This window comes from Mustela lutreola, chromosome 17 (genome assembly GCF_030435805.1).
Source record: "Mustela lutreola isolate mMusLut2 chromosome 17, mMusLut2.pri, whole genome shotgun sequence".
NCBI lineage: Eukaryota > Metazoa > Chordata > Mammalia > Carnivora > Mustelidae > Mustela > Mustela lutreola.
Genome location: NC_081306.1, coordinates 48,474,733 through 48,497,716, shown reverse-complemented (window position 1 = coordinate 48,497,716; position 22,984 = coordinate 48,474,733). Strand labels below are relative to the sequence as shown.

Here is a 22,984-nt window from a genome sequence, read left to right as displayed (position 1 = left end):
TGCTCTCTCTCTCTCTGTCTCTCAAATAAATAGTCTTAAGAAAAAAGTATATCTCAGTGAATTCGTTTCTTCTGTTCCCTGATTTGTCTGCTTTCTCACTTTTTCTGTTGCTGCTGTTTCTCCTTCCTGTTGATTGTTCTTAGGATCTTCTTAGTGATCCAGGGTTTTCTGTTAATGTAGAAGAGAGACCGATGGGGTAGCTGTTGTGGATTTTCTCCGGTGCTGTGTGCACGGATTTGTGTTCTCGAATTCCAGATCTGCTCTGCGTCGTGGCTCGGGGCAGGCCACGCTCCCTATCGGCCCCACCTACTGCCACATCAGGGTTTTTGTTGTTGTTGTTTTTCTTTAGGAATCAAGCTCCTTGAGTGTGTCTGTGCCCGTAACTCCAACTCTCTAATTTCCCTGCGCCTGTGGGCCTTGGGCCGCTCTTGTAAGGCTTGCACAGCCCGACATGTTCCCAGCGACTTCCATGGTGCTCAGTAATTCTCACTCTTCGTCTGCCTTGGCGCAATTCTCTCCTCCTCAGCCAAGGCTCGTCTTCCTCACCATTTGCAGATTTCTCCTCGTTTCTTGACCTTGAAAGACAAGAGTGTCCCAAGGCACGGTCCCTGAGACCCTGTCTTCATTTGCACTTGCTCTAAGGGATCTTGTCATCAGCTTCCCATTCTTATTCATTAGCTGTAACTTGGCAGCCTTTTTCTATAAAGGGCAAGGTATTTTATTTTATATGCTGTGTTTTTAGGTTTGCAGTTTTTGTCAGCCATGTGCCTCATTGCGTCTGCTTAGCTCTGCGCTGTAGTGCGGAAGCGGCTGCAGACCGCGGGTGAATGAGCGGCACGACGGGGTCCCGGGAGCTGTTACCCACGGACACAGATGAGGAACTGGATCTGACCTGCACGCCGTCGTCTGTGTCCGTTTCTAATCTGAACCGTTCCCCTCAACTCGTCTCTCCTGCCTAGTGGGCTATCGTAGGTCTCCATGTGACGTCCGGTAGGCATCTCAACATTAGTACGCTTCAACTGAACTCCCCCTGCCTTTTTCTTAAGTAGATTTGTCAGAAAGAGGGAGAGAGAGAGCACAAGCAGGGGAGCAGCAGGCAGACGGAGAAGCAGGCTCCCTGCTGAGCAAGGACCCTGACTCGGGGCTCCATCCCGGGGTCCTGGGATCATGACTTGAGCCGAAGGCACAGGCTTAACCGATAGAGCCGCCCAGGCGTCCCACTGAACTCCCCATTTTTCTTTCTTCCCCGTAGAACCCTTACCATTTCAGTAAACGGCAGCGCCGTCTTCCCAGTTGTGTCCAGTTGACCAGTTACAACAACAAATCTTTGAATTCTCGTGTTTTCCCTGCTACTCCCATGCCCTTTGTAGCAAATGCTGTTTGTTCTACTTTCAGAATGCATCCAGATGCCGGTCGCTTCTCAGCACTCTGGCTCACGGCACCCTCTGCCTTTGTCTGGGTCACTGCGGTGCCCTCCCTGCTGGCCGGTCCCCTTCATTCAGTGCTGCTCAGCGCCTCCCCGGCCTCAGTGTCCTCTCCGCCCGGCAGCTCGAGGACTTCGAAAACTTATGCGAAATCACATTCCCTTCAGCTTAAAACCCAGCAATGCCCTCCTTGTTCACTTAGAGTGAATCCGAGCCCTCCCAGTGGCCGGAGGCCCTCGCACCCGATTCTCCACCGTCTCTCTCTCTCCTTTTTTTTTTTTAAGATTTTATTTATTTATTTGACAGACAGAGATCACAAGTAGGCAGAGAGGCAGGCAGAGAGAGAGGAGGAAGCAGACTCCCTGCTGAGCAGACAGTCCGATGTGGGGCTGGATCCCAGGACCCTGGGATCATGACCTGAGCTTTGGCAGCAGCTCAACCCACGGAGCCCCCCAGGCGCCCCCTCCACCGTCTCTTTTACCTCTTGTCCTTGGTCCTCACGTCTCCAGTCCAGTTGACCTCCCTGCCAAGCCTGCTCCCTCCTGTGGGCTCCCTCCCACCCGTTGCTCTGCGTGGGGCAGTCTCGTGGCTGGTCTCCCGCGTGCTTCAGGCTCGGCTCAAGTCTGTCGCACCACATACGTGTCGTTTCTCCGCACTGGCCATCCAGTTGTGACACGAACAACGCAGAGTTTTTGTCAGACTCCACGGGTGTAAGGATGCGGTCTGCGTGGTTGTCTCCGCTTCAGGTGCCAGTCCCACGTCCCAGGGGCCACCTGTGCTTGTGACTGGACCAGCTCTGAAGTGGACCCTGCTGTCCTCTCCTTAGATTCGATCGTTTCCTAGAAGGATTCGCAGAATCGGGAATTGGTCCGACTAACTATGCTTCCCAGTTTTAGGAAGGATACGAGGCAGACGCAGACAATGTTAGACTCGCGCAGGGCAAGGTTTGGCGGGGAGGGTGGCTTGGAGCATCCGTGCGCACTCTGTGCCCACCATCGCTTCAGCACAGCAGCACCCACAGACTCCCTGAGTCCCGTCATTTAGGGGCTTTACTGGACATTCCAAATCCTAGGCCATGGACGATTGAACTCACTGGGAGCAACAGTGCTGAAAATTCTAAACCTTTAATCACATAGTGGTTTTGTGGTGACCGGCCCCCAGCCCGGGGCTACCTGGGGCCTGCCTGCCCATGAGTCCTCATCAGCTCACCAAAGCCAGGAAGTGCCAAGTGTTTTAGTGCCAGGAACTAGGGAGAAAGACCGAATATTTATTTATTTTTTATCTCATGCGCCCGTCCTGACCCTCCCTGTGTAAAATAACAGTTGTCCCCATGCCTGTCCTTCCCTGTGTTCTCCGCCCTTACCCTGACTTACTTCTGCCATAGCACTGGGCCTCACCTGACCAGCTGTGTCTTTTCTGATTTCCACGTCTGCTCGTCTCTGTCCGCTAGAACGGGAGCTCCCGGCAGGGACTCTGTGCGTCGTGTCACTGTTGGGTCATTCCGCCCAGGACGGACTCTGCGTGGTAGATGCCCATGAAAGTAACGGATGCTTGGTGGGCCTCGCTCTCGTCCTGGGAGGTGGGGAGCGACTGGTAGCCGGCGGGTGTTCTGTGGGAGGTGAAGGGCGGATGCTGCCTGGGCTTGGAGGGCATCTGTCCCGTCTACAAGCTGCTGCTCGTTCCTCTGTGCCCCGGGCTTCCCTCCTGGCTCCGCTGTTGTGGCTGTTCCTGAGCCCAGAGTCTGTCCGGGGTTCTGTCAGACATACGGACTCTCCCCTCGGGCTTTCTGCTCCCTGTCAACCTGCTTCTGTTTGCTTTCTCTCTTCCAGAAGTGTGTCACGTTTCTCCTGTGTCACATTCTCTCCCCTCTTCAGGATTTCTTATCACCCGGTGTCTATTCTAGCGGCACAAGGCGCCGGATCGCCAAAAGCCTGTTTAGATTTTGTGCCGGATGTGTCCGTACAGAGTGAGAACCGCGCAGCCGAACGGCTGACTTGTGGAAGTGGGAGAAGTGAGAGTGTGTTTGTGACTATGATGCTAAACGTTTGTCAGTAGAAAGGCTCACGATAAATGTTCCTTTGGCAGCTGGCGTAAGTGAAGACTGTGTTTTGCTTGTTTAGCTTCTTGAGGTCTTTGTGTGATTTTTTTTCTTTTTTTTTCTCTACTAGGGATTTGCAGCAAGTCTTGCTGAAGCAGTTACCTCCCTAGATCTGCCGGTGGCCGTCGTCGATCTGAAAGACTATGACCCAGATGATCATCTCGTGGAGGAGGTTGGTGATTGGGTCCTGTTTTCCTTCAGTCCAGACTGAAGGATTGACCTCCTGCGTTCCAGGATGAATAGAATCTTCAGAATAAATTAATTTCTGTGCTAAGGAATTTGAGCTGGTTGAGTTTGCAGTGTCAGAGGTGCTGGGTGTGGTGTGGGACCCGTCCCTCTGGCGTGCGGTCTTCCCTGTGGCGGGAGTGAGGGTGGGAAGGGGTGGTGGTTTGACGCTCCTCCTCCCTCCTGCTACCGACCCCCTAGTCGACCGAAGGTGGTTGATGGCGCGTGCTGAGCCTGTGACCCACGTGTGCGCTGAGAGGTCGGAGCCGCTTGCGTAGCAGAAGGGTATGGATTGTGACGTCAGAGAAACCTCTTATTACCTGTGTGACGTCCCTGCGTCACTTAACATCTACGTGGGTGTAATTTCTTCCCCTGAGAAATCCCCTTCCTTTTAGCTGTGCTCAGGGTGTGGTCCTTGAATGGGCAGTATCCGCATCTCCTGGGAACTTGCTGGAAATGCAGCCCAGCCCTGGATGTGGGACAGTAATTTGACAGGTGCTCTAGATGATTCTGAAGCTCGTAGAGCAGGGGTCGATGCACTTCTCTTAGAACGGCCCAGATGGTAAACATCAGCTTTTGTGCAGCCGTGGGCAGTACGTAATGGGTGAGTGTGGCTGTGTCCCGATAGCGCCGTATGAGACAGAACAGAACGAGCCGTGAGCCGGACTGCGCCAGTGGGACATCGTTTGCGAGCTGCGGATAGCCCAGCTGTGGCCGTTTCTTTCTCCCGTAAGAGAATAGTGAAGTGCAAATGAGCGAGCTTGAATCTGCTCGGAATTACTTGTGAAAGATTTTAGCAGCCTTTCAGACTTTATTATTAATAGTGGATTGCTTATAATTTACCTCGTGACTTAGAATTTCTAAGGTGCATTCAAAGAGATGGAAACCGTGGCCGGCGGGACGGAGGGTATTTTGTTTCCCCACGTAGATGACGTACCAAGTGAATGAGGTACTTAATGTACATTTAAAAAGTTTTGTTGCTTTAGTTTTTTTAGTTAATTTTAAAGATCTCTTCCTGTGTTTTTTCCTGGTTTGGATTTTGTTCCTGTATGACAGCTGGAGAGCACAGGAACTACTGCTTGGGAATCGGAGTGGAGTGTATCAGGGGCCCCGGGGAGTGTATCGGCAGGAGCAGGAGACGGGTTTTCTCCCGCGCATGCTGTCCTTGCTTTGTGCTCTTTCACTTTTGAAAATGAATAATGTTTTGAAAGTACCTTGTCCTTAGAGATTAGTATTCATGTGGATTCAGCATTTTTATTTTATTTTATTTATTTACTTTTAAAAGGTTTCATTTGTTTATTTGACAGACAGACACAGCGACAGAGGGAACACAAGCTGGGGGGGGAGGGGGAAGCAGGCTTCCCGCTGAGCAGGGAGCCTGACTCGGGGCTCAATCCCAGGACCCTGGGATCATGACCTGAGCCGAAGACACTTAATGACTGAGCCCCCAGGTGCCCCTGGTTGTCAGCATTTCAAAAAGGGATTTTCTTACTGTAAGTTGTATGTTAAATATTTTTCTGAAATAATTGTTTTCTCATTAGGTTACTAGTAAAAACGTTTGTGCCTTCGTGGTTGCTACCTACACTGACGGTCGGCCCCCTGAAAGTGCAGAGTGGTTCTGCAAGTGGTTGGAGGAAGCAGCCAGTGATTTTCGGTTTGGCAAAACTTACCTGAAGGGTATGAGGTACGCTGTATTTGGCCTGGGAAATTCTGCCTATGCAAGCCACTTCAACAAGGTGGGTATGTGTTGAAATATGGGGATAAATTCTCTATTGTAATTAAAAAAAATTCACACGCACACACATTCACATGTGTATGTGACGTCATCCCCAAACTTTGGTGTTTAATAATGAACTTCTTGTGTTATTCTTTTTGGGGGGAATTGCTACATATATGTATCCATGCATGGGGTATAGTAGGTTCCCAAGTAAATTTTTATTGAATAAAATGCTTATACCTCTTATTGTCTGGTGTCATAGTGGCCTGGGTTCATGGCCATCGTGTTCAATGTGCTGTCCCCAGGCAGGACCTTGGGGATGAAGATCACTGATTCTCTGGACTTCCTCAGCCGCCTGTTCTGTTGTTGAACAACCTTTATGGCTCAAGCTAACCCTGAATTCAGTTGAGCTCATTGTTTTTTAGTCATTGATTTTTTTCTTTCTTTCTTTCTTTTTTTTTTTTTTTTTTTATTAACATATACTGTATTATTAGCCCCAGGGGTACAGGTCTGTGAATCGCCAGGTTTACACACTTCACAGCAGTCACCATAGCACATGCCCTCCCCAGTGTCCATAATCCCACCCCCTTCTCCCTAAACCCCTTCCCCGGCAACCCTCACTCACAAATCCCTCACAAAACCCTGTTTTGTGAGATTAAGAGTCTCTTATGGTTTGTCTCCCTCCCCATGCCATTTTGTTTCATTGATTCTTTTCCTGCCCCCCAAATCCTCCACGTTGCATCTCCACTTCCTCATATCAGGGAGATCATATGATAGTTGTCTTTCTCCGATTGACTTATTTCGCTTTAGTCATTAATTTTTAAAGGGAAGTAGAAGAAAGACGTTTGTTGTCTTTTAAGTAATAAAACATTGTTTTGTTTTCCTAGATCTTTTTTCTAAATGAAGTTAATTTGGCTCCTTTTCTTTTGCAGTCTGTTCTCTATACTTTTATTTATTTTAAAAAGGTTTTATTTATTAGACAGAGATCACAAGTAGGCAGAGAGGCAGGCAGAGAGAGAGAGAGAGGGGGAAGCAGGCTCCCCGCTGAGCAGAGAGCCCGATGCGGGGCTCCATCCCAGGACCCTGAGATCATGATCTGAGCCGAAGGCAGAGGCTTAACCCAGTGAGCCACCCAGGCGCCCTGTTCTCTATACTTTAAATAATTAAGAAAAAAAAATACAAAGCATCTGTTTCTTGTGGTTCTTAACAGTTACTCGAGCTTTTGTACATGTAGCTCTTCCCAACATGGGCCCGGCCTGGCCCACCTGTCCAAGATAGAACACGAGTGAAGGTGGACGTGGAGATCTTTCCTTAAGCTTGTTTTCGTTCAGTTGTTGTATCAACATGTGTGTTTCTGACCATATTTTTGAAGGAAGTAGACCCCAAACCGGTTCAGTTCAGTCATGTACATGTTCTGTGTAATGCCTGGCCCCTCAGGAATCCCGTTCGGATTTCCAACTCCTCAGTGTGCTGCTCGGTAGCCCCCGTCAGCTCAGCCGCTGCCGCCTGCGGCGTGCCGGAGTTCGGAGCTGGTGAGGTCTGAGTCTGACAAGACGGACTGCGTTGCTGTTTGTTATTAAAATGGGCTTTGCTGCCTTTGAACAAAGTTACTTTGCTAACAAGTTACTTTATTCTGACCATGACTTAGAATATAGTAGTTTTCAGTCTTTTAAGGCAGCAACCCTTACCCTAGTGAAGGGGTTTGTCCCTTTGTTTATAAAGTCTTTTGTGGATTCTGTCAGCTGTAGCCAGTGTAGTGTTTGTGGGTTGTGGCTGGGGCTGGAGGGCCCGTTTAGGCCAAGTTCCCTCTTCTGGCAGCAGCCGGTGACAGGGTCGGTGACGGGGTGGGTGACGGGGTCGGTGACAGCGTCCTGGAGGAATTTGGCCTTTTGCAGGGCCAGCTCCCAGGCTGTGATTTTGAGGGCTGCGTCTTAGCTCCTCTGTCTTCTTGCAGGTTGGCAAGAACGTAGACAAGTGGCTCTGGACGCTTGGTGCCCACCGCGTGGTGGCGAGAGGGGAGGGGGACTGTGACGTGGCGAACAGCAAACACGGCAGCATCGAGGCGGACTTCGGAGCCTGGAAGACCAAGTTCCTCGCGCGGCTGCACACGCTTGAGAAGGGAGAGAAGAAGCCCTGTGACGGCAGCTGCAAGAGGGGCCAGTGCGAGTCGTCCGCGGTACGCAGCGCGTGTGCAGGTCTCGCTGCTGTTCTGTGTGGGGATGCTTGCCGGGCCCCCCCGAGAAACGCCGTCCCTGGCTTCTGGTTAGAGGGAAGATGCGGCTCCGCGGCGGCATGTGCGCGAGCGCGGGCCTTCCCAGGGCCACCAGCCTGCGCGCTGGCCCTCCCGGTTCTCTGCTGCAGCGGTCGCGCGGCCGGCCTGGGGGCTTCTCCTGTCGTTGCCGAGGCTGAGGTTACGTGTGTCCTGTCCTCGTAACCCCTAAGCACGTCTTCTTCCCGACTCTCGCCGGACGTCTGCGTTCTCACTCGAACCGGAAGGCTGCCCGTCACCCTAGATTCCTCGCTTTCTGTCCCTCACTTTCTAAACACGTCTCTGGTCCTTGTTCAGGGACCCTCGCTCTCGGAAGCCCACGTCACCCGACGGTTCCACTGCCGCTATCATCGCAGCTGTCCGTCTGCGTTTGGTCCCCTGCTCACTTGCGTCATTCAGGAGCCACCTTACGTTCTGACTCGCTTTCTCTCCACCCTGTTTCTGTCCTTCCCCGTTGGGGCACAGCCGTTCGTGCCGGTGACTGAAGCAGTGTCCTGTCTGCCGGGGCCTTCACTCCGCCGGCGGCCATTGTCTTCGCTGACCTTGGCCTCTCACTTCTGCAGGCACCTCGCGTCTGGTCGCTCACGCGTCCTACTTGAAGATTCTTTTGGTTTCATACCTTTTTCATCGCGTAATGAAAACTGCTTACGCCGCTTCTGGCCTTTCCCAGTTTGGGTTTTGTGCTCCTTGTTTTACGAACGATCTCCAGTTGCCTTGCCTTCCAGTCTACTAACCCGCCCGGTCAAACCCCAGACCAGGTTGAAACCTACCACGTGCCCGCCTGTTTGCCTGCTGCTTGCTCCTTGACCCCGGACTCGGCCCATGTGTGCGCTCAGACCTGCCCAGCGCTCCTGTTTCAGTTCCCTTTCTCGCTGTCCCAGGGGACTGGCTGTTCAGTACTTTCTCTCCCTGCTTGTTCCTCCGGCTGTCATGGGAAGCTGCCAGAGATCTGTGTCGCTTCCCTCCCCGTCTCCTGAGCCGCGGGACACCGTGGGCCTGACTCCTGTCACAGCCACTCTGTGCTCTGGGATCAAGGGCTTTTTCTCTGTGTGTTTCTGGGTCTCTTTCTGTCTCTTGTCCGTCTCTTCCCCACCATTATATTCTGTGGATTAATGAACAGGCCTCGGAATCATCCTGTTCAAAGGAACAGGAAAGGCAAATAAGAAACCAGTGTTTCCTTCGTTCTGTGTGTTTCCGCTGCTGTTTGTATTTTCTGTTCTCTTTTCTAGCTGGTCTTTTTCCTGTGTTTGCTCATCGCCCCTCCCATTGGTCCTTAATATGTTTTTACACTGTGTAAGAAAATTACATGCGATGAGCCGATGAACTGTTGTAAAGGATACGGTGCGTTGGTGTTTAGTACATTCTCGGTTCGTGAGACCCCTCCAAGAAATCAATAAAAACTACAGGATACTGAAAAATAATTTTTAGTTCCACTAGAATTTTGGAATAAGTCAGTGACAATCATAGAGAGATCAAAGCAGATGCAGCCACTACCTGAGGGAAGGAAGTGTACAGGACTGAACACAGGACACCACAGAACACAGATGGGAGGGAGCACGTGCGCCGTCGACGAATACGGTCTGGCCGGAAAGTGTGATCCAACCGCACCAAGAAATGAGAGGAAGGGAAGTGATACCGTGTTTGCGTCCATGTGAGACAGAGACAGAGACTCTGAACTGCTTTAAAAATCAAGAAATAGCAAGAAGAGCCTATTATTTAGGAACACAGAGGAAATATCTGATGAAAAAGCTAGAATTAAAAATGACTGCCCTAGGAAAGTAAGAATTAGAATAAGGCAAGAGAGTATAGTTTTTAATTATAAGCCTAGAAGCACTATTTGAGGGTTTAAATGTACATGTGTTACTTTTTATTAAAAACACAATTTTTTTTTAATCTATTGCTAATTGAAATGTGAAGACTCGTGGCTGATATCAGCAAAAATGGCAGAGTAGGTAACTCCACGGGCTTGTCCTCTCACAGAAACAACTACAAGTTAAGATTTGACTCTGACTAATTCCCAGAGATCCGAGAAAGGTTTACAAGAACCAAGTAAACACTGAATCGAGAAAAAGGAAACTTTTGTTTCCTGGGTGGCTCAGTTGGTTGAGTGGCCAACTCTTGATTTGGGCTCAGGTCATGATCTCAGGGTCCTGGGATCGAGTCTCACATCAGGCTCCGCACTCAGCAGGGAGTCTGTTTCAAATTCTCTCTCCCTCCCCCTCTGCCCTCCCCCTCCTCGAGAGACATGCTCGCTCTCTAAAATGAATACATAAATCTTAAAGACCATTATCGGGCGCCTGGGTGGCTCAGTGGGTTAAGCCGCTGCCTTCGGCTTAGGTCATGATCTCAGGGTCCTGGGATCAAGTCCCGCATCGGGCTCTCTGCTCAGCAGGGAGCCTGCTTCCTCCTCTCTCTCTCTCTGCCTGCCTCTCTGCCTACTTTGGTCTTCTGTGTTAGTCTCTCTTCCGTATCATCTCCTTGACTTCGCCTGCTTTTCGCTGGTCCCGTCTGGCTGTCAGGTTCTCTAGAGGCCGGCGGATACTCTCCACTCCGTCTCTCGCTTACTTACTTCTACCCTTTTTAGTTCATATTTGTCCTCTTTGACTTCATCCTATGTTTGCCAACTCAGCGGCACACTTAAAATTGTGTTATTAAAATATTCTGTTATTTAGTGTTCTTTTCTTTTTTACAAACATATTTAACTTACTTATTTGAGATGGAATGAGAGTGGGAGAGAGCGCGCGCGGCTCCGGGGGCAGCGGCAGAGGGGGAAGCAGCCGCCCCGCCAAGCAGGGAGCCTGATGGGGAGCTCGATCCCAGGATTCCAGACCAGGCCCTCAGCCGAAGGCAGACGCCCAACCAGCTGAGCCATCAGGGGCCCCCGTGTTCTTTTCCAGAGTGGGGGTGTTCAGTGCCCTCCACCTGGCATCTGTGAGAAGAAGTCCCAGGTCATCCCCCCCACTCCGGACTGGCTCTCCAGACTGGCTCTCTGCCCCACAGCGACTGCTCTTTCCTAGGCCCCAGGACGTGGTGTTGTCAGGCCCCGAGGATATTTCTGTGTCTTCATTTTACTTGACTTCTCAGCGGTGTTTGCTACTGACTTCATTGAATCGCTGTCCTGACTGTCAATACCATTCTCATGCGTTGCTTTCTTTTTCACTTGGGATCGTCTTCTCTTTCCTCTACGCGGTGCAGTGTTTCAGGGCTTGGTGCGCCGTTCTTTGTTGGTACTTTCTTCCTAGATGAGCTCATCCGGTTCTGTGGCCTTGGGTTCTGTCTGTGTGCTGGCCAGTCCCAGGTTTATATTTCCAGCCATGAGGGGTGCCCTGATTTCGTTCCTGTCGGTGCATCCTCTTTAAAAATCTCTGCTTGAGGGTGCCTGGGTGGCAAAAATAAAATCAACATTTACAAATAACCTCATTAAAATAATAAATTACAAGGACGCCTGGGTGGCTCAGTGGGTTAAGCCGCTGCCTTCGGCTCAGGTCATGATCTCAGGGTCCTGGGATCGAGTCCCGCATCGGGCTCTCTGCTCAGCAGGGAGCCTGCTTCCTCCTCTCTCTCTGCCTGCCTCTCTGCCTACTTGTGATCTCTCTCTGTCAAATAAATAAATAAAATCTTTAAAAAAAAATCTCTGCTTGAATGTCTGAGGCATCTCATACTTGACACATTCAAAATGGAGCTTTTCATTTCTACTCTTGGTCTATTTCTCCCCACATCTTTCTCATTTCAGTGAACTCCATTTCAGTGAACTCACCAACTCAATTACTTCTAGAAGAAACTTGAAAGCCATGCTTAAGTCCTTCCTTTTCCTCATTCCTGCATTGAGTTCCTCACTAAGCCTGGTTGCTTCTGTGTCTCAGACAGAGATCAGGAAACTTTTTCTGTGAAGGGCCCGCTGGTAGAGACTCCGTCTTTATGGGTCAGATGGTTTCTGTTGCAGCTGTTAATCCTGCCGCTGTCTCACGGTGACGTGTAAAAGTAGCTACAGATGGTGTGTAGGTGACGGCTGCCTTTGGATTTGGCCTGAGGCTAGCTGCGTGCGGCTTGTGGGGCTTGGTTTGCTGGCCTCTGGCCTGAAATATCTCATATCTCTCCAAGGACTCCCAGTTTGGGAGCTTTGCTGCTTTGAACAGTGTGTTTCTGACGCGTTGATGTTCCAGGAGGAGGAGCCCTTTGAGAGCACCAGTGAGGATGAGTCCGGCGCCGAAGACCGTCCGAATCCGGATCCCGTCGTTGACGTTGAGGACCTCGGCAGGATCGTGAGCTGCGCGAAGAGAGAAAAGGTAGCGTCACCCTGGGAGAGGCGGCGTGGGCCCTGCGGCTGGCCGCCCCCGGCTCAGGCTCATCTCCGTCGTCTTTCTTGGCCTCCTTCCTGACACTTCTTTGCCATCTTTTAACAATCTTGAAAAAAATTTAAGTTCTTTAGAGGAGACAGTGCGAGGGGGGCCGGGGGAAGAGGGTGGGCGGGGAGAGGCTGTCGAGTAGGCTCCGCGCCCCCGGCGGAGCCCGACGCAGGCCTGATCTCAGGACCCCGACAGTGTGAGCTGAGCCTGGATCAAGAGTTGGACGCTCACCTGGCTGAGCCGCCCCAGCTCTCTGCCGTGTTTGTGTGAGCTTGGAGGAGCACGGGCGGATCCCAGGGCAGGAGCGGAGGAAAGGGCAGATGGTTACAGCGGCTTCGTCCGTGCGGTGGCTGGAGAGACGGGTTGAGCAGCGTGAAGAGATCGTGTTGGGATCCCAGGGGGAACTCTCTTACAGGAGCTTCCCTGTCCCAGAGACTGAGCTGTGCTGGGCGTAGGGGCAGCACCTTGGTTTGTCGGGGCTAAGATCAGCGTAGGTGCAGGCCCTAGAAGTTCGGGAGATGTTAGTTTGGCTTGTCTTTGTCGTGACGAGATGAACGTGAGAATGGACGGTGCGGTAGGATTTGACACAGATTCCAGTGATCCGAAATTGAAATAGTGTAATATACACAAGAGCAGAAAATTATATAGACTCGATTTATGTATGAGTTTTGGGAAGTGAGAATATCCTACTACAAATGTAGCAAGGGCGCAAGTTTTAGAAACAGAAGAGGTAAAACCGTGGAAAAATCCCAGAAAATCAATGATAAAATTAACACAACCTCAAATGAAAGAAATCAGTAAAGTAACAGGTTATAATAATATATTTCCAAACAATAACCAGTTAGAAGCTCTGGCGGAAGAGAAAAATCCCTGTCCAGCAGCTATATACAGGGTAAATAAGTATATAGAAATAAATCTGAAAAATAATGTCCTAAATCTCTGATGAAAACTGAAAACATTCCTGAAAGATATAAAAATGCCTTTAACAGTCACTCGTCTTGTTTTTAGATATGGTGACTCTGTTCTAAAGATGCCATTTCTCGTTAATACACAAATTTGATGAAATCCCATTAAAAAATTAAGTTTCAATAACTTCTTTTTTTTTTTTTTTTCCTGGAGCCAGCCTTATTGAGTCATATGGAAAAATAAACATGTGAGAGAGGTGAGGAAAGCCTTGGTATTGTAAGGAGAAAAACCAGTCCTGCTAGATATTAAAACTTACTCTAAGGTACCTAATTAAAACTGTTTTGGCTCCTTTTGAGACAGATCCACACAACAGAGTAAAATTTCAGTAATAGACCCCAAAATATATGGGAATTTTGTATATAAAAAGGTGGTATCTCTTTTCCCTGAGGGAAAAACACACTTTTAAGAGAGATGATATTGGCAACTAGATAGCTACTTGTGAAAATTTAAAATTGGCTCTGCCTCTTACGTATGTCGGAATAAATTACATTGGGTCAGAGATCTCAGTGTTGGAAAAATATATAAATAACAGAGTTGAGTTAGATGCATTATTTTGAACTTGGAGGAGGGTTTTCTGTTGATTCAAAATCTGTAAGCAATGGGGTGGCCGGGTGATGGACACCGGGGAAGGTTTGTGTTATGGGGAACGCTGTGAAGTGTGTAAGTGATGACTCACAGGCCTGTACCCCCGAAACAGATAATACATTATATGTTAATTAAAATAAATTAAAAAATCTAGAAGCAATAAAAGATTGAATTTACCAATGGTTTTTAAAAAAGGTTTTGCAGGTCAAAAGACAGATAATAAGTAGGGAAAATATTTGCCTTTTATATAATAAAGAAGGAGTTAATTTTTCTACTCTACAAATTGCTCTTAGAAGTTGAAAGAAAAAAGACCTGAAACCTAAGGAAAAAATTGTCCAAACCCCCCGAATCGGCAAGTCTCTAAAAAAGTTGCACAGATAGTCTTTAAGCATATGAAAAAATGCTCAGATTCACTTCAAATGAAGGACATGCACATTAAAACCACACTGCCCTAGACTTCTCACCTGCCGAAACAGCGAATGTTTAGAAACTGGACAGTGCACGTAGCCGGTGAGGCTCGGGGAGAACAGGTACGCGCAGCTTGGTGATGGGAGTCAGGACTGGCGTAACCTGTGCGTGGGGCGGATTTTGGTAGTCTTCCAAATTTGTGCATTTACGCACGATCCCGCAGGCCCAGATGTGTGATTTGCCTTGTAGATCCAGGTTTACGAGTACGAAACAGCAAACACAAGGCTAGCTCTAAGCATGTGTAGCGAACAACTGCCAGATCTCGGTTGGAAAAGCATAAATTATCCACACTGTGTAGATGCTGTTGTGCAGCTGTGCAAAATAGTATGGCGGCGGCCGCCTGGGTGGCTCAGTTGGTTACGCATCCGACTCTTGATTTCAGCTCAGGTCTTAATCTCGGGGTCGTGAGCTTGAGCCGTATGTTGAGCTTCGCACTGGGCATGGAGCCTACTTAAAAAAAATTGATAAGGTGGATCCACGTGTATTAATGTGATTAATGTGGTGTTGGATTTGATGTGGGAGTTGACCTGAACATCCAAATTTTTTTTTTTTTAAGATTTTATTCATTCATTTGACAGAGAGAGAGAGAAAGATCACAAGTAAGCAGAGAGGCAGACAGAGAGAGGGGGGGAAGCAGCCTCACCGCTGAGCAGAGAGCCCGATCTGGGGCTCGATCCCAGGATCCTGAGATCATGACCTGAGCTGAAGGCAGAGGCTTAACCCACTGAGCCACCCAGGTGCCCCGAACATCCGATTTTTAAAAAAAAATGTGTTTATTGTCATGGCACATTTGCACATTTATAATTTGAGTGTGTGTGTGTGTGTGTGTGTGTAAATAGTATTTTGTAGCTGTGTTTGCACAAAGAACCTTTCATATTCTTTTTTTTTCCATAAAGATATATTTGTTTATTTGAGAAAGAGAGAGCACGAGCAGGAGGGGCAGAGGGACAGGGGGAGAATCTCAAGGAGCCTCGGTGCCGGGTGGAGAGCCTGACACGGGGCTGCCCTGGGCTCGCTCGATCTCATGATAGTGAGATCGCGACTGAGCCAAAACCTAGAGTCAGATGCTTAATCGACTGCACCAGCCAGGTGCCCAGAACCCTTCCTGCTCTGACACCAGCCAACACCCAGTTCAGTTTAAGCGGCCTCTGTTGGGTTTGACTGCGACACCACCCGGAGTCAGCCTCTGGCTCTGCAGGCGAAGGTCGTGGTCATGCAGGAGACGGCCTCCACTCTGTTGCCAGCTCTCAGCTGGGGGCCACCGGAACTTCGGATCAACTGGTTATAAATTTGGAGGCCTTGTGATCCCCCTGTTTCGGTACTTGCTGGAACGACCCAGAACTCACCGAAAGCACTCACAATGACAGTTTTAAAGAATACAGAACAACCAGTGGAAAAGACACGTAGAGCAAGGTCTGAGAGCAGAGGGAAGGAAGAGACTCAAGAGTTTCTGTCAATCCCGGCACATCGCCCCTTCCCGCCGCACCCCGTGTTCACTGACGGAGCTGTGCTGAGCTTTCACATCCGGAACTCTTACTGGGGTCTCATTGCATCGGCCCGGCTGAGTAGGTCCTTGGCCATGGACTGAACTCGTTCTCCAGCTGAGCTCCCTTCCCGTTTCTTGCCCTGCGGATCCAGCTGGCCCAAAGTTGCACCGAGCGGTTGGTCTTTCCGATGACCTGTCCCCATCCTGAAGCTATTTAGGGACAAACCCCCCCCCCCAGTCCAGTCGCCTCATTTGCATAACAATGACCCTTCTGGCACTTAGAAAATGCCAAGGTTTTCTGAAGCTCCCTGCCAGGAACTGGGGACAGAGAACAGATGTGTGCTCTGTTATGCCGCAGGCCTGGAAACCAAGGTTGTGAGCGCTCGAATCTGCCTAATGTACTCCTCCACTTAAAGGAACCGGGACTTCTTGGAAAAATGACTTCTTCCAGGGTTGAGGAAAGGAGAGTCCCATGGGCCTGGGACATCGCGTTGGGCAAGTAGATCCTCAGTGACTGACGGAGATACGTCCAAAGGACGTAAGAACCAGCTCAAAGAGTTTCCCGCAGGCCAAACTGGGGACACTTCGGGCATCAAAGATGCGCGCCGTGATTATATAATGAGCATGTGGATTCTAGTCAAAAGAAAATCAGTCGTTGTGCTACTGAACAAAGGGACAGGACAGTGTCTTTGTAGAAGGTTTTCAGGTGATAAATACAGAAGCCATGATCGAATTAGAAAATCACTTGTTTTCAATCTCGTGTAATAATTGATTTAAGCAAGGATTGGGTGAAATGCCTCTGGGGAACAGATAGTCACATAGTTTCAAAATATCCCCCAAACTAACCCACTTAGATGCACCAAAAATAAATAAATCAGCGGAGGGAACACACCCTTTCAGATGTTTTGCTCTTTACGAAGGATAAAATGTACCTTTACAAATGGAGTGAAGGAAATTCCAGTGAAGGTTTGGACGCTGGGAAGCTCAGTGTAGCTTCCCAGTCAGTGAACACACGGATGTGGCGGGAAGCGATGATGTGCCTGGATTCCACACACAGTCCAGTTCAGCTTCGTCATCTGTATGAAACCAGCCTTGCGTGCCTCCTGATAGGAGGGTATGGTAAGATGTCTGCCATGTCGGCTTTTACTTCCGTGTCAGAAAAGTTGAGCCTGAATTTAATCGTGGGGAAGCAGTCAGACCAACCCAGAATGCGGGATAGTCTTGGAGACAACTGGCCGGACTCTAGAAAGAGTCAACGTCTGGGTGGCTGTCTGGCTCAGTGTGCAGAGCTTGTGACTCTTGATCCCAGGGTCGTGAGTTCAAGCCCCGTGTTGGGTGTGGAGCCTACATTAAAAAAAAAAAAAAAAAAAGATTTTATTTATTTATTTGACAGCGGGAGAACAAGAAGGGGGAGCAGCAGAGGAGAGGCGGAGAAGGCTCCCTGCTGATCAGGGAGCCCGATGCAGGGCTTGATCCCAGAACCCCGGGATCTTGACCTGAGCCACTGACTGGCCACCAAGGTGCCCCCAGAAATAAATTAAAATAAAGAGTCAGCATCGTAAACAACAAAACGTGGAGTGGGGGCAGTTCTAAGGTTTACGAAGACAAATGAAACATAATCAGATGCATCGTACAATCTTTGATCTTGAAGAGAAAAAGCCGTTGTCTGGACACTTGAGAGTATTTGAAATGGATTTTTTGCAGTAGATAATATCGGCTCTTCATTAATTCCCTTTGTTGTGATAACGGTATTGCAGTTCTGCAGTTCTGTCTTGCCTTTTTTAGGAGATGCATTCACAGTATTTAAGGGTAAAGTGTCCCAGTGCCTACCACAGGCAAGTGGTTCATTCTGCTCACGTGTGTGTCTTGTAGGGTGTGTGTGTGCGCATGTGTGTGCGCATGTGGATGGATAGGCAGGTAGTGGTGGAGTGAAAGTGGTGGATCTGGGGAGGGGGTGCCTGTGGGTCTACCTTGTACCTTTCACCTTTTCTGAGGATCTGAAATGGAAAGTATGAGGACGGACTTTCCCTCCGTGCTCCCAGAACAAAACAAGAAAAATCTAATTATCAAATGCATTATAAACTATTTATGATGTTGCCATATAAGACTGTCTCCCATTTTTAAAAAATATTTTATTTATTTATTTGTCAGAGATAGAGTGAGAGAGAGAGCACAAGCAGGGAGCAGCAGGCAGAGGGAGGAGCAGGCTCCCCGCTGAGCAAGGAGCCAATGCGGACCGGATCCCAGACCTTGGGATCATGACCTGAGCCAAAGGCAGATGGTTAACCCACGGAGCCACCCAGGCGTCCCCTATCTTTGCTAGTTTTTTTTTTTTTTTTTTTTTTTTGCTAGTTTTGAATTATATAAAGATTAAGAACTTAATTCTTCCGTAAAACACGAGGACTCTAACTTTATGCAGGGTCGTCCCGTACTATAACAAATGGTAATTGAAGAAAAAAATAAATTCAATGTTTGTTTAATTTTGCCTATGAAACTTTTTCACTATGAAAGAACATAGCTATAATAATAGCTATAATAATAGAATTTAGGAAATAGAGAAAGGGCAAAATTCTATCAATAATTCTATTGCTCCAGAAAAATCACTGTTAGTGTTTGGAGTATTTATTTTCATCTCGTTTCATATACACCTAAATCTCCATTATAAAAATATTTTGTTTAAAAGATTCTATTTAAAAAATATTTTACTTATTTGTTTGACAGAGAGGGAGGGAGGGAGGAGAGTGTTCATGCGCCGCTGGGGAGCGCCGGGGAGCAGGGAGTGGAGGGGAGCGGAGGGAGAGGGGCAGCCCGCTCCCTGCCGCCATCCCAGGACCCTGAGATCAGGACCTGAGCCGGAGCAAGAGGCTTTAACCCACGGAGCCACCCAGGCGCCTCGAAGATATAGAGTCTTAATTTGGCCGTACAGTGCCCAGTTTGTAATGTATACCTAGTCTACTAACGAAACTCAGAGTTTCTAACTTGATTCAAAGGTGAAACTCCTTCCATCTTGTCTGCTCTCTGGTCTGTTTGCCAGCAGCTCTTTTGGGTCTGCCTAGGGTCTGGGGAAGGGTTGGGGAGGCAGGAGAGGGAGAAGTAGAAAGTTCTTCCGTGGCACTGGCCTAAGATGCCTCTGTGCTCTCCCGCTCCCCGGTTTACGGTTGACTCTTCTCCCGGCAGCACTGTCATTGCTTCTTCGGGGACATGGTCCATGGCAGGCCCTGACCAGGTTCCTTGCACGGACCAAGCGTCCTCTGAAACGTGTGCTTCTGATGGTGGCTTACTTGCTCCTGCGTGCCCCGTGGCTCTGCCTTCGTCTCTCAGAGGTCCGTCCCCTGTTCTCTGTGGTTCCCAATTGGTCTTCGTGGAAGACCTTCGCCACCGCACCCGCACCCCTCTCTGCTCCCGCGGGAGACTCCTGAGTCTTCATTCTAGGAGGACGGGCCGATTCCCCCGGCAGCCGTGCTCACTCGCTGGGGAAGCTGGCCAGTCCCTTGGTGTCTGGACTTCGGGGCGCTGCTCAGTGATGCCCTCTGAGTGCAGGGCATACGCGGCAGCTTCCTTGAGGGGCTGCGCTGGAGCCTCTCTCCTGGGGCTTGGGGCAGGAGGTAGGCACCTACCCCCAGCCTCTCTCCGAATGAGGTGGGGCGGGGGGCTCAGAACACCTTCCCAAAACTCCCCAAAGAAGTTTTCAGAACGTCCTCTGTCCTTACCCCCACGTGCTCTGCCCTTTCACATTGATGACGTGAAGGAGGCATTTACAATTTTTTTTTTAAAGATTTTATTTATTTATTTGATAGACAGAGATGACAAGTAGGCAGAGAGGCAGGCAGAGAGCAGGAGGAAGCAGGCTCTCCAAGGAGCAGAGAGCCCGATGCGGGGCTCGATCCCAGGACCCTGGGATCATGACCTGAGCTGAAGGCAGAGGCTTTAACCCACTGAGCCATCCAGGCGCCCCTACAATTTTTTTTTTAAATTTAAATTCAGTGTAGTTAACATACAGTGTATCACCGGTTTCGGGGGGTAGAGCTTCGTGATCTGTCCGTCGCATAGAACAGCCAGTGCTCCGCAAGGGGAGCGTGAGGCTTAACGCCTCCGTCCCCACCCCAAGCCACTGCATCTCAGACTGTCCCTTTGAAAAACGGCGTCACTTGATCCGACCCTCCCTTTGGAGTTGCGTTTAACTTGATACCCTGTTTACATGTGTTTAAAATGTCCAAAGAGTGCGGCTCTCCGTCCCTGTTCTTCCTCGATCTCGTTTTCAGAGGAGGCCGTGGTTTACAGGTCGGCAGTGTTTTTCCAGGTGTTTCACTGGTTCGACAAACACACCTGCATGTGGTCTGACTTTGTGTCTCTGACTACACAGCTGGGATCCTTCTGTACTCACGGGTCTACGGACCGATTTTTCCCTCTAACTCGACAGCTCTCCAGGGCCGGCATAGGGACCTGCCCACCTCGTTTTTACGTTCGCGTCGTGGCCCAGGACCGTGTCCCGTAGTGTATTTGGCTCCTGCTGGTTAACACGTAGGTGTCTGAATATTGTTGCTCTTACAGTTTGTGCAGCCAGTATAAATTTGTCTCAAGAATAAGTTCATGAAGTTGAAATTTCTGGATCAAAGGGGATTTTATAATTTTAATAGGTACTTCAAATTATCCTATAAGTAATTGAAGTTATTTTTATTTATTCTCCTAGGAGAGATGAGATTTCTCTATATCTTTGCCAACCCACTGTGTTACCTTCCCAGCCTGACAGGTGAAAAATAATAACCTGATTGTAATTTGTGTTTCTTTCATTTTGAGTCAGATTGAACTGTTTTATTTTCCTATGAACGATTTCTTTCTGGGTCTGCCTGGTATTTGATAAACCACAAGGTCTGAGGGCGTGGTCCGCATGACCGCTTTCACTTCTGACACCAACTGCAGGTTTTGCTGTGGGGGGCGGGGGGGGTTCCTGAAAACCATCCTCAGGTTTGATAATTTGCAGGAAGGACTCATAGAACTCCCCGAGAGCTGTTATCCTCGTGGTTGTGGTTTGTTGCTGGGAAGGGGAACAGAAAAATTGGCCAAAGGGAGAGATGCACAGAGCAGAGTCTGGGAAGAACTCACGCATTCTCCAGGATGTGCGGCCCTCTCCGCACCGACGATGGGACAGTGCACCTGCGTGTTCCAACCCGGGAGGCTTTTCTGAGCTTCACCATCCGATTTCTGCTGGGGCTTCAGTACATAGCCATGGCGACTCCCTGCCCGTGTGGCTGAACTCCGTCTCCACTGCCTCCCTGAAACCCCTTGCAGTCTGGTGTGGTCTGAGGGGCCCACCGTGAACAGCAGACGTGCTCTCACGCAGGAAATTCCAGGAGTTTAGAAGTTACTTTCCAGGAACTGGGGGCAAAGGCCAGACTTCCCTTTCGGCAGGGCCACAATTTTGAGTACATGTCAGCCTGTATCCATTTTTATATTGGCTCATTCGGCTTCTGTAAAGCTCAGAACCAAAAAGAGTTCTTGTTGAGTGTACAACTCTACGCTGTAATATCTAGAATTATTGTCTCGATTGAAGATTGCTGAGCGTTCTTGTTGCTCGTTTTTAAATACTTGCCTGTGTTGCGGTCGCTTCTATTGATTTTGGAAGCTCAGTGTTTCGGAAGCCCTGGCAGAGGGGCTGTGGAGAATGACCAGTGTGTGTGGTGTGGGTTCAGGCCTTGGCCCAGCGAGTGTGTAACTCAGTGATCCGAGAGCACAGCTTAACCCTCACAGCCTCAATCCCCTTGTCTGCGGAGCAGGGTCCGCACCCTCTGCCTCCCTCGCACGTGTGAGTCAGATGAGAACATGTGACCGTGCGTCGCAGTCCCAGCCCGACACACATCAAAGTGAGAAGCGAGGTTGCTTAGACATTTTTGTTTCCCTACAGCTGGCCGGCCAGTCCCTTTCAGGATTTCTGCTGTTACAGTTAGCACTGGTCCGAGTACCATTTTTACTTTAAAAAATGTATTGATATTATCTTAGGTTGTATTTTCCCCATATTGGTACACCGGGTCAAAACAAATGTATAATTTTATGACTCTTAATGAAGAATCCGAGTAGATTCTCAGTGGCGAAATGGTCTTAAAACAGGGTAGATTTCTGTGCGTGAGATACCTGATTTAGATCGATTTCTGGATTTTTCTGTAAGGCTAAGAGGAGATAATTAAACTTTATTTGTAGTGAGTGAAGAGTTTAGAATGCTTTTTTCCCCTCTAGCTTTATTGAGGTATGATTGATAGATAAAAATTTTATACCTTCAGGTTGCACATGGATTTTTTTAAGGTATATTATGTGATCTATGTATACATTGTGAAATGATTACCACAGACAAGTTAACAAGTCCTTCCTTTACAGTTAGCTCGTGTGTGTGTGTGTGTGTGTATTGAGAACACTGAAGATCTAATTCAACAAATTCCAAGTGTACCGTCAAGAGCGGAGTAATTCTTGGGTTCATTTTTTCTGTAGTTTTCATCTGTCCGTTAGAGGGCACTGGAGAGAGCAATTGGACGTTTTGGACAGCTCTGTAAATTATTTTTTGAAATGGCATGATTTGGGATTTTATGAACTTTAAGCAATTGATTTATGATATTTTAGATTTCTTATAAGAAGTTCCGCATGATGTCATTAGATTTGGGGCAAAAATAAATATAAATGTTTTTCTAACTTCTGTGTGACGTGAAAATAAGCAGTGTTTGTTCTTCATTTCAGCTACGGCAGGGCTTCCACGTGGGCCTTGTGTTTTCATTTTATACTGGACATAATGTAACTCAGTGGTGGATGCTACTACTGCCTGGCTTTTCTTTTTCGTGTATTTTTTGGCATTTCCTTTGGCGTCCGTTCTTACGCACTCCCGAGGTGCTAGTTCCGCCAGATTCTTTTTTTTTTTTTTTTTTTTTAAGATTTTATTTATTTATTTGACAGACAGAGATCACAAGTAGGCAGAGAGGCAGGCAGAGAGAGGGGGGGAAGCAGGCTCCCTGCTGAGCAGAGAGCCCGATGTGGGGCTTGATCCCAGGACCCTGAGGTCATGACGTGAGCCGAAGGCAGCGGCTTAACCCACTGAGCCACCCAGGCGCCCCCCGCCAGATTCTTGTCCTGCGCACACTGACTTGCGGGAGCTCTTACCGTAGTCGAGTGTGAGCACTTGTGAGGGTTGGGCTGCAGGACCTTTTTTTGAGTAACGGTCCCCGATTCCCACAGTCACACTGTCTCAGCTGGTGTGTCTGTTGGCATGTCATTTTACTGTGTCATTTTGTTTTCCCATCTCTCAAGTGGGAGAAAACAACTTCACAAGCAGTTGTTGTGAAGGCGGAGGTCACTCATGTGCACGCTGTGTTGTGCTGCGTGCCTTGTGGTGTGTACGTGGTGACCGTGAACCATTTTCG

The 22,984-nt window shown here is 48.9% G+C and overlaps 1 protein-coding gene across 3 annotated transcripts in view; it reads left to right on the top strand.

The window, feature by feature from the left end:
• LOC131819907 (S-adenosyl-L-methionine-dependent tRNA 4-demethylwyosine synthase TYW1-like) overlaps nt 1-22,984 on the top strand; it is a 201,359-nt gene that overhangs the window by 3,956 nt on the left and 174,419 nt on the right. For all 3 annotated transcript variants that reach the window (XM_059155321.1, XM_059155322.1, XM_059155323.1), the window contains exons 4-7: nt 3,593-3,694; nt 5,289-5,483; nt 7,419-7,640; nt 11,897-12,019. In XM_059155321.1, coding sequence (XP_059011304.1) covers nt 3,593-3,694; nt 5,289-5,483; nt 7,419-7,640; nt 11,897-12,019 — 642 coding nt within the window. The remainder of the gene's footprint in view (nt 1-3,592; nt 3,695-5,288; nt 5,484-7,418; nt 7,641-11,896; nt 12,020-22,984) is intronic.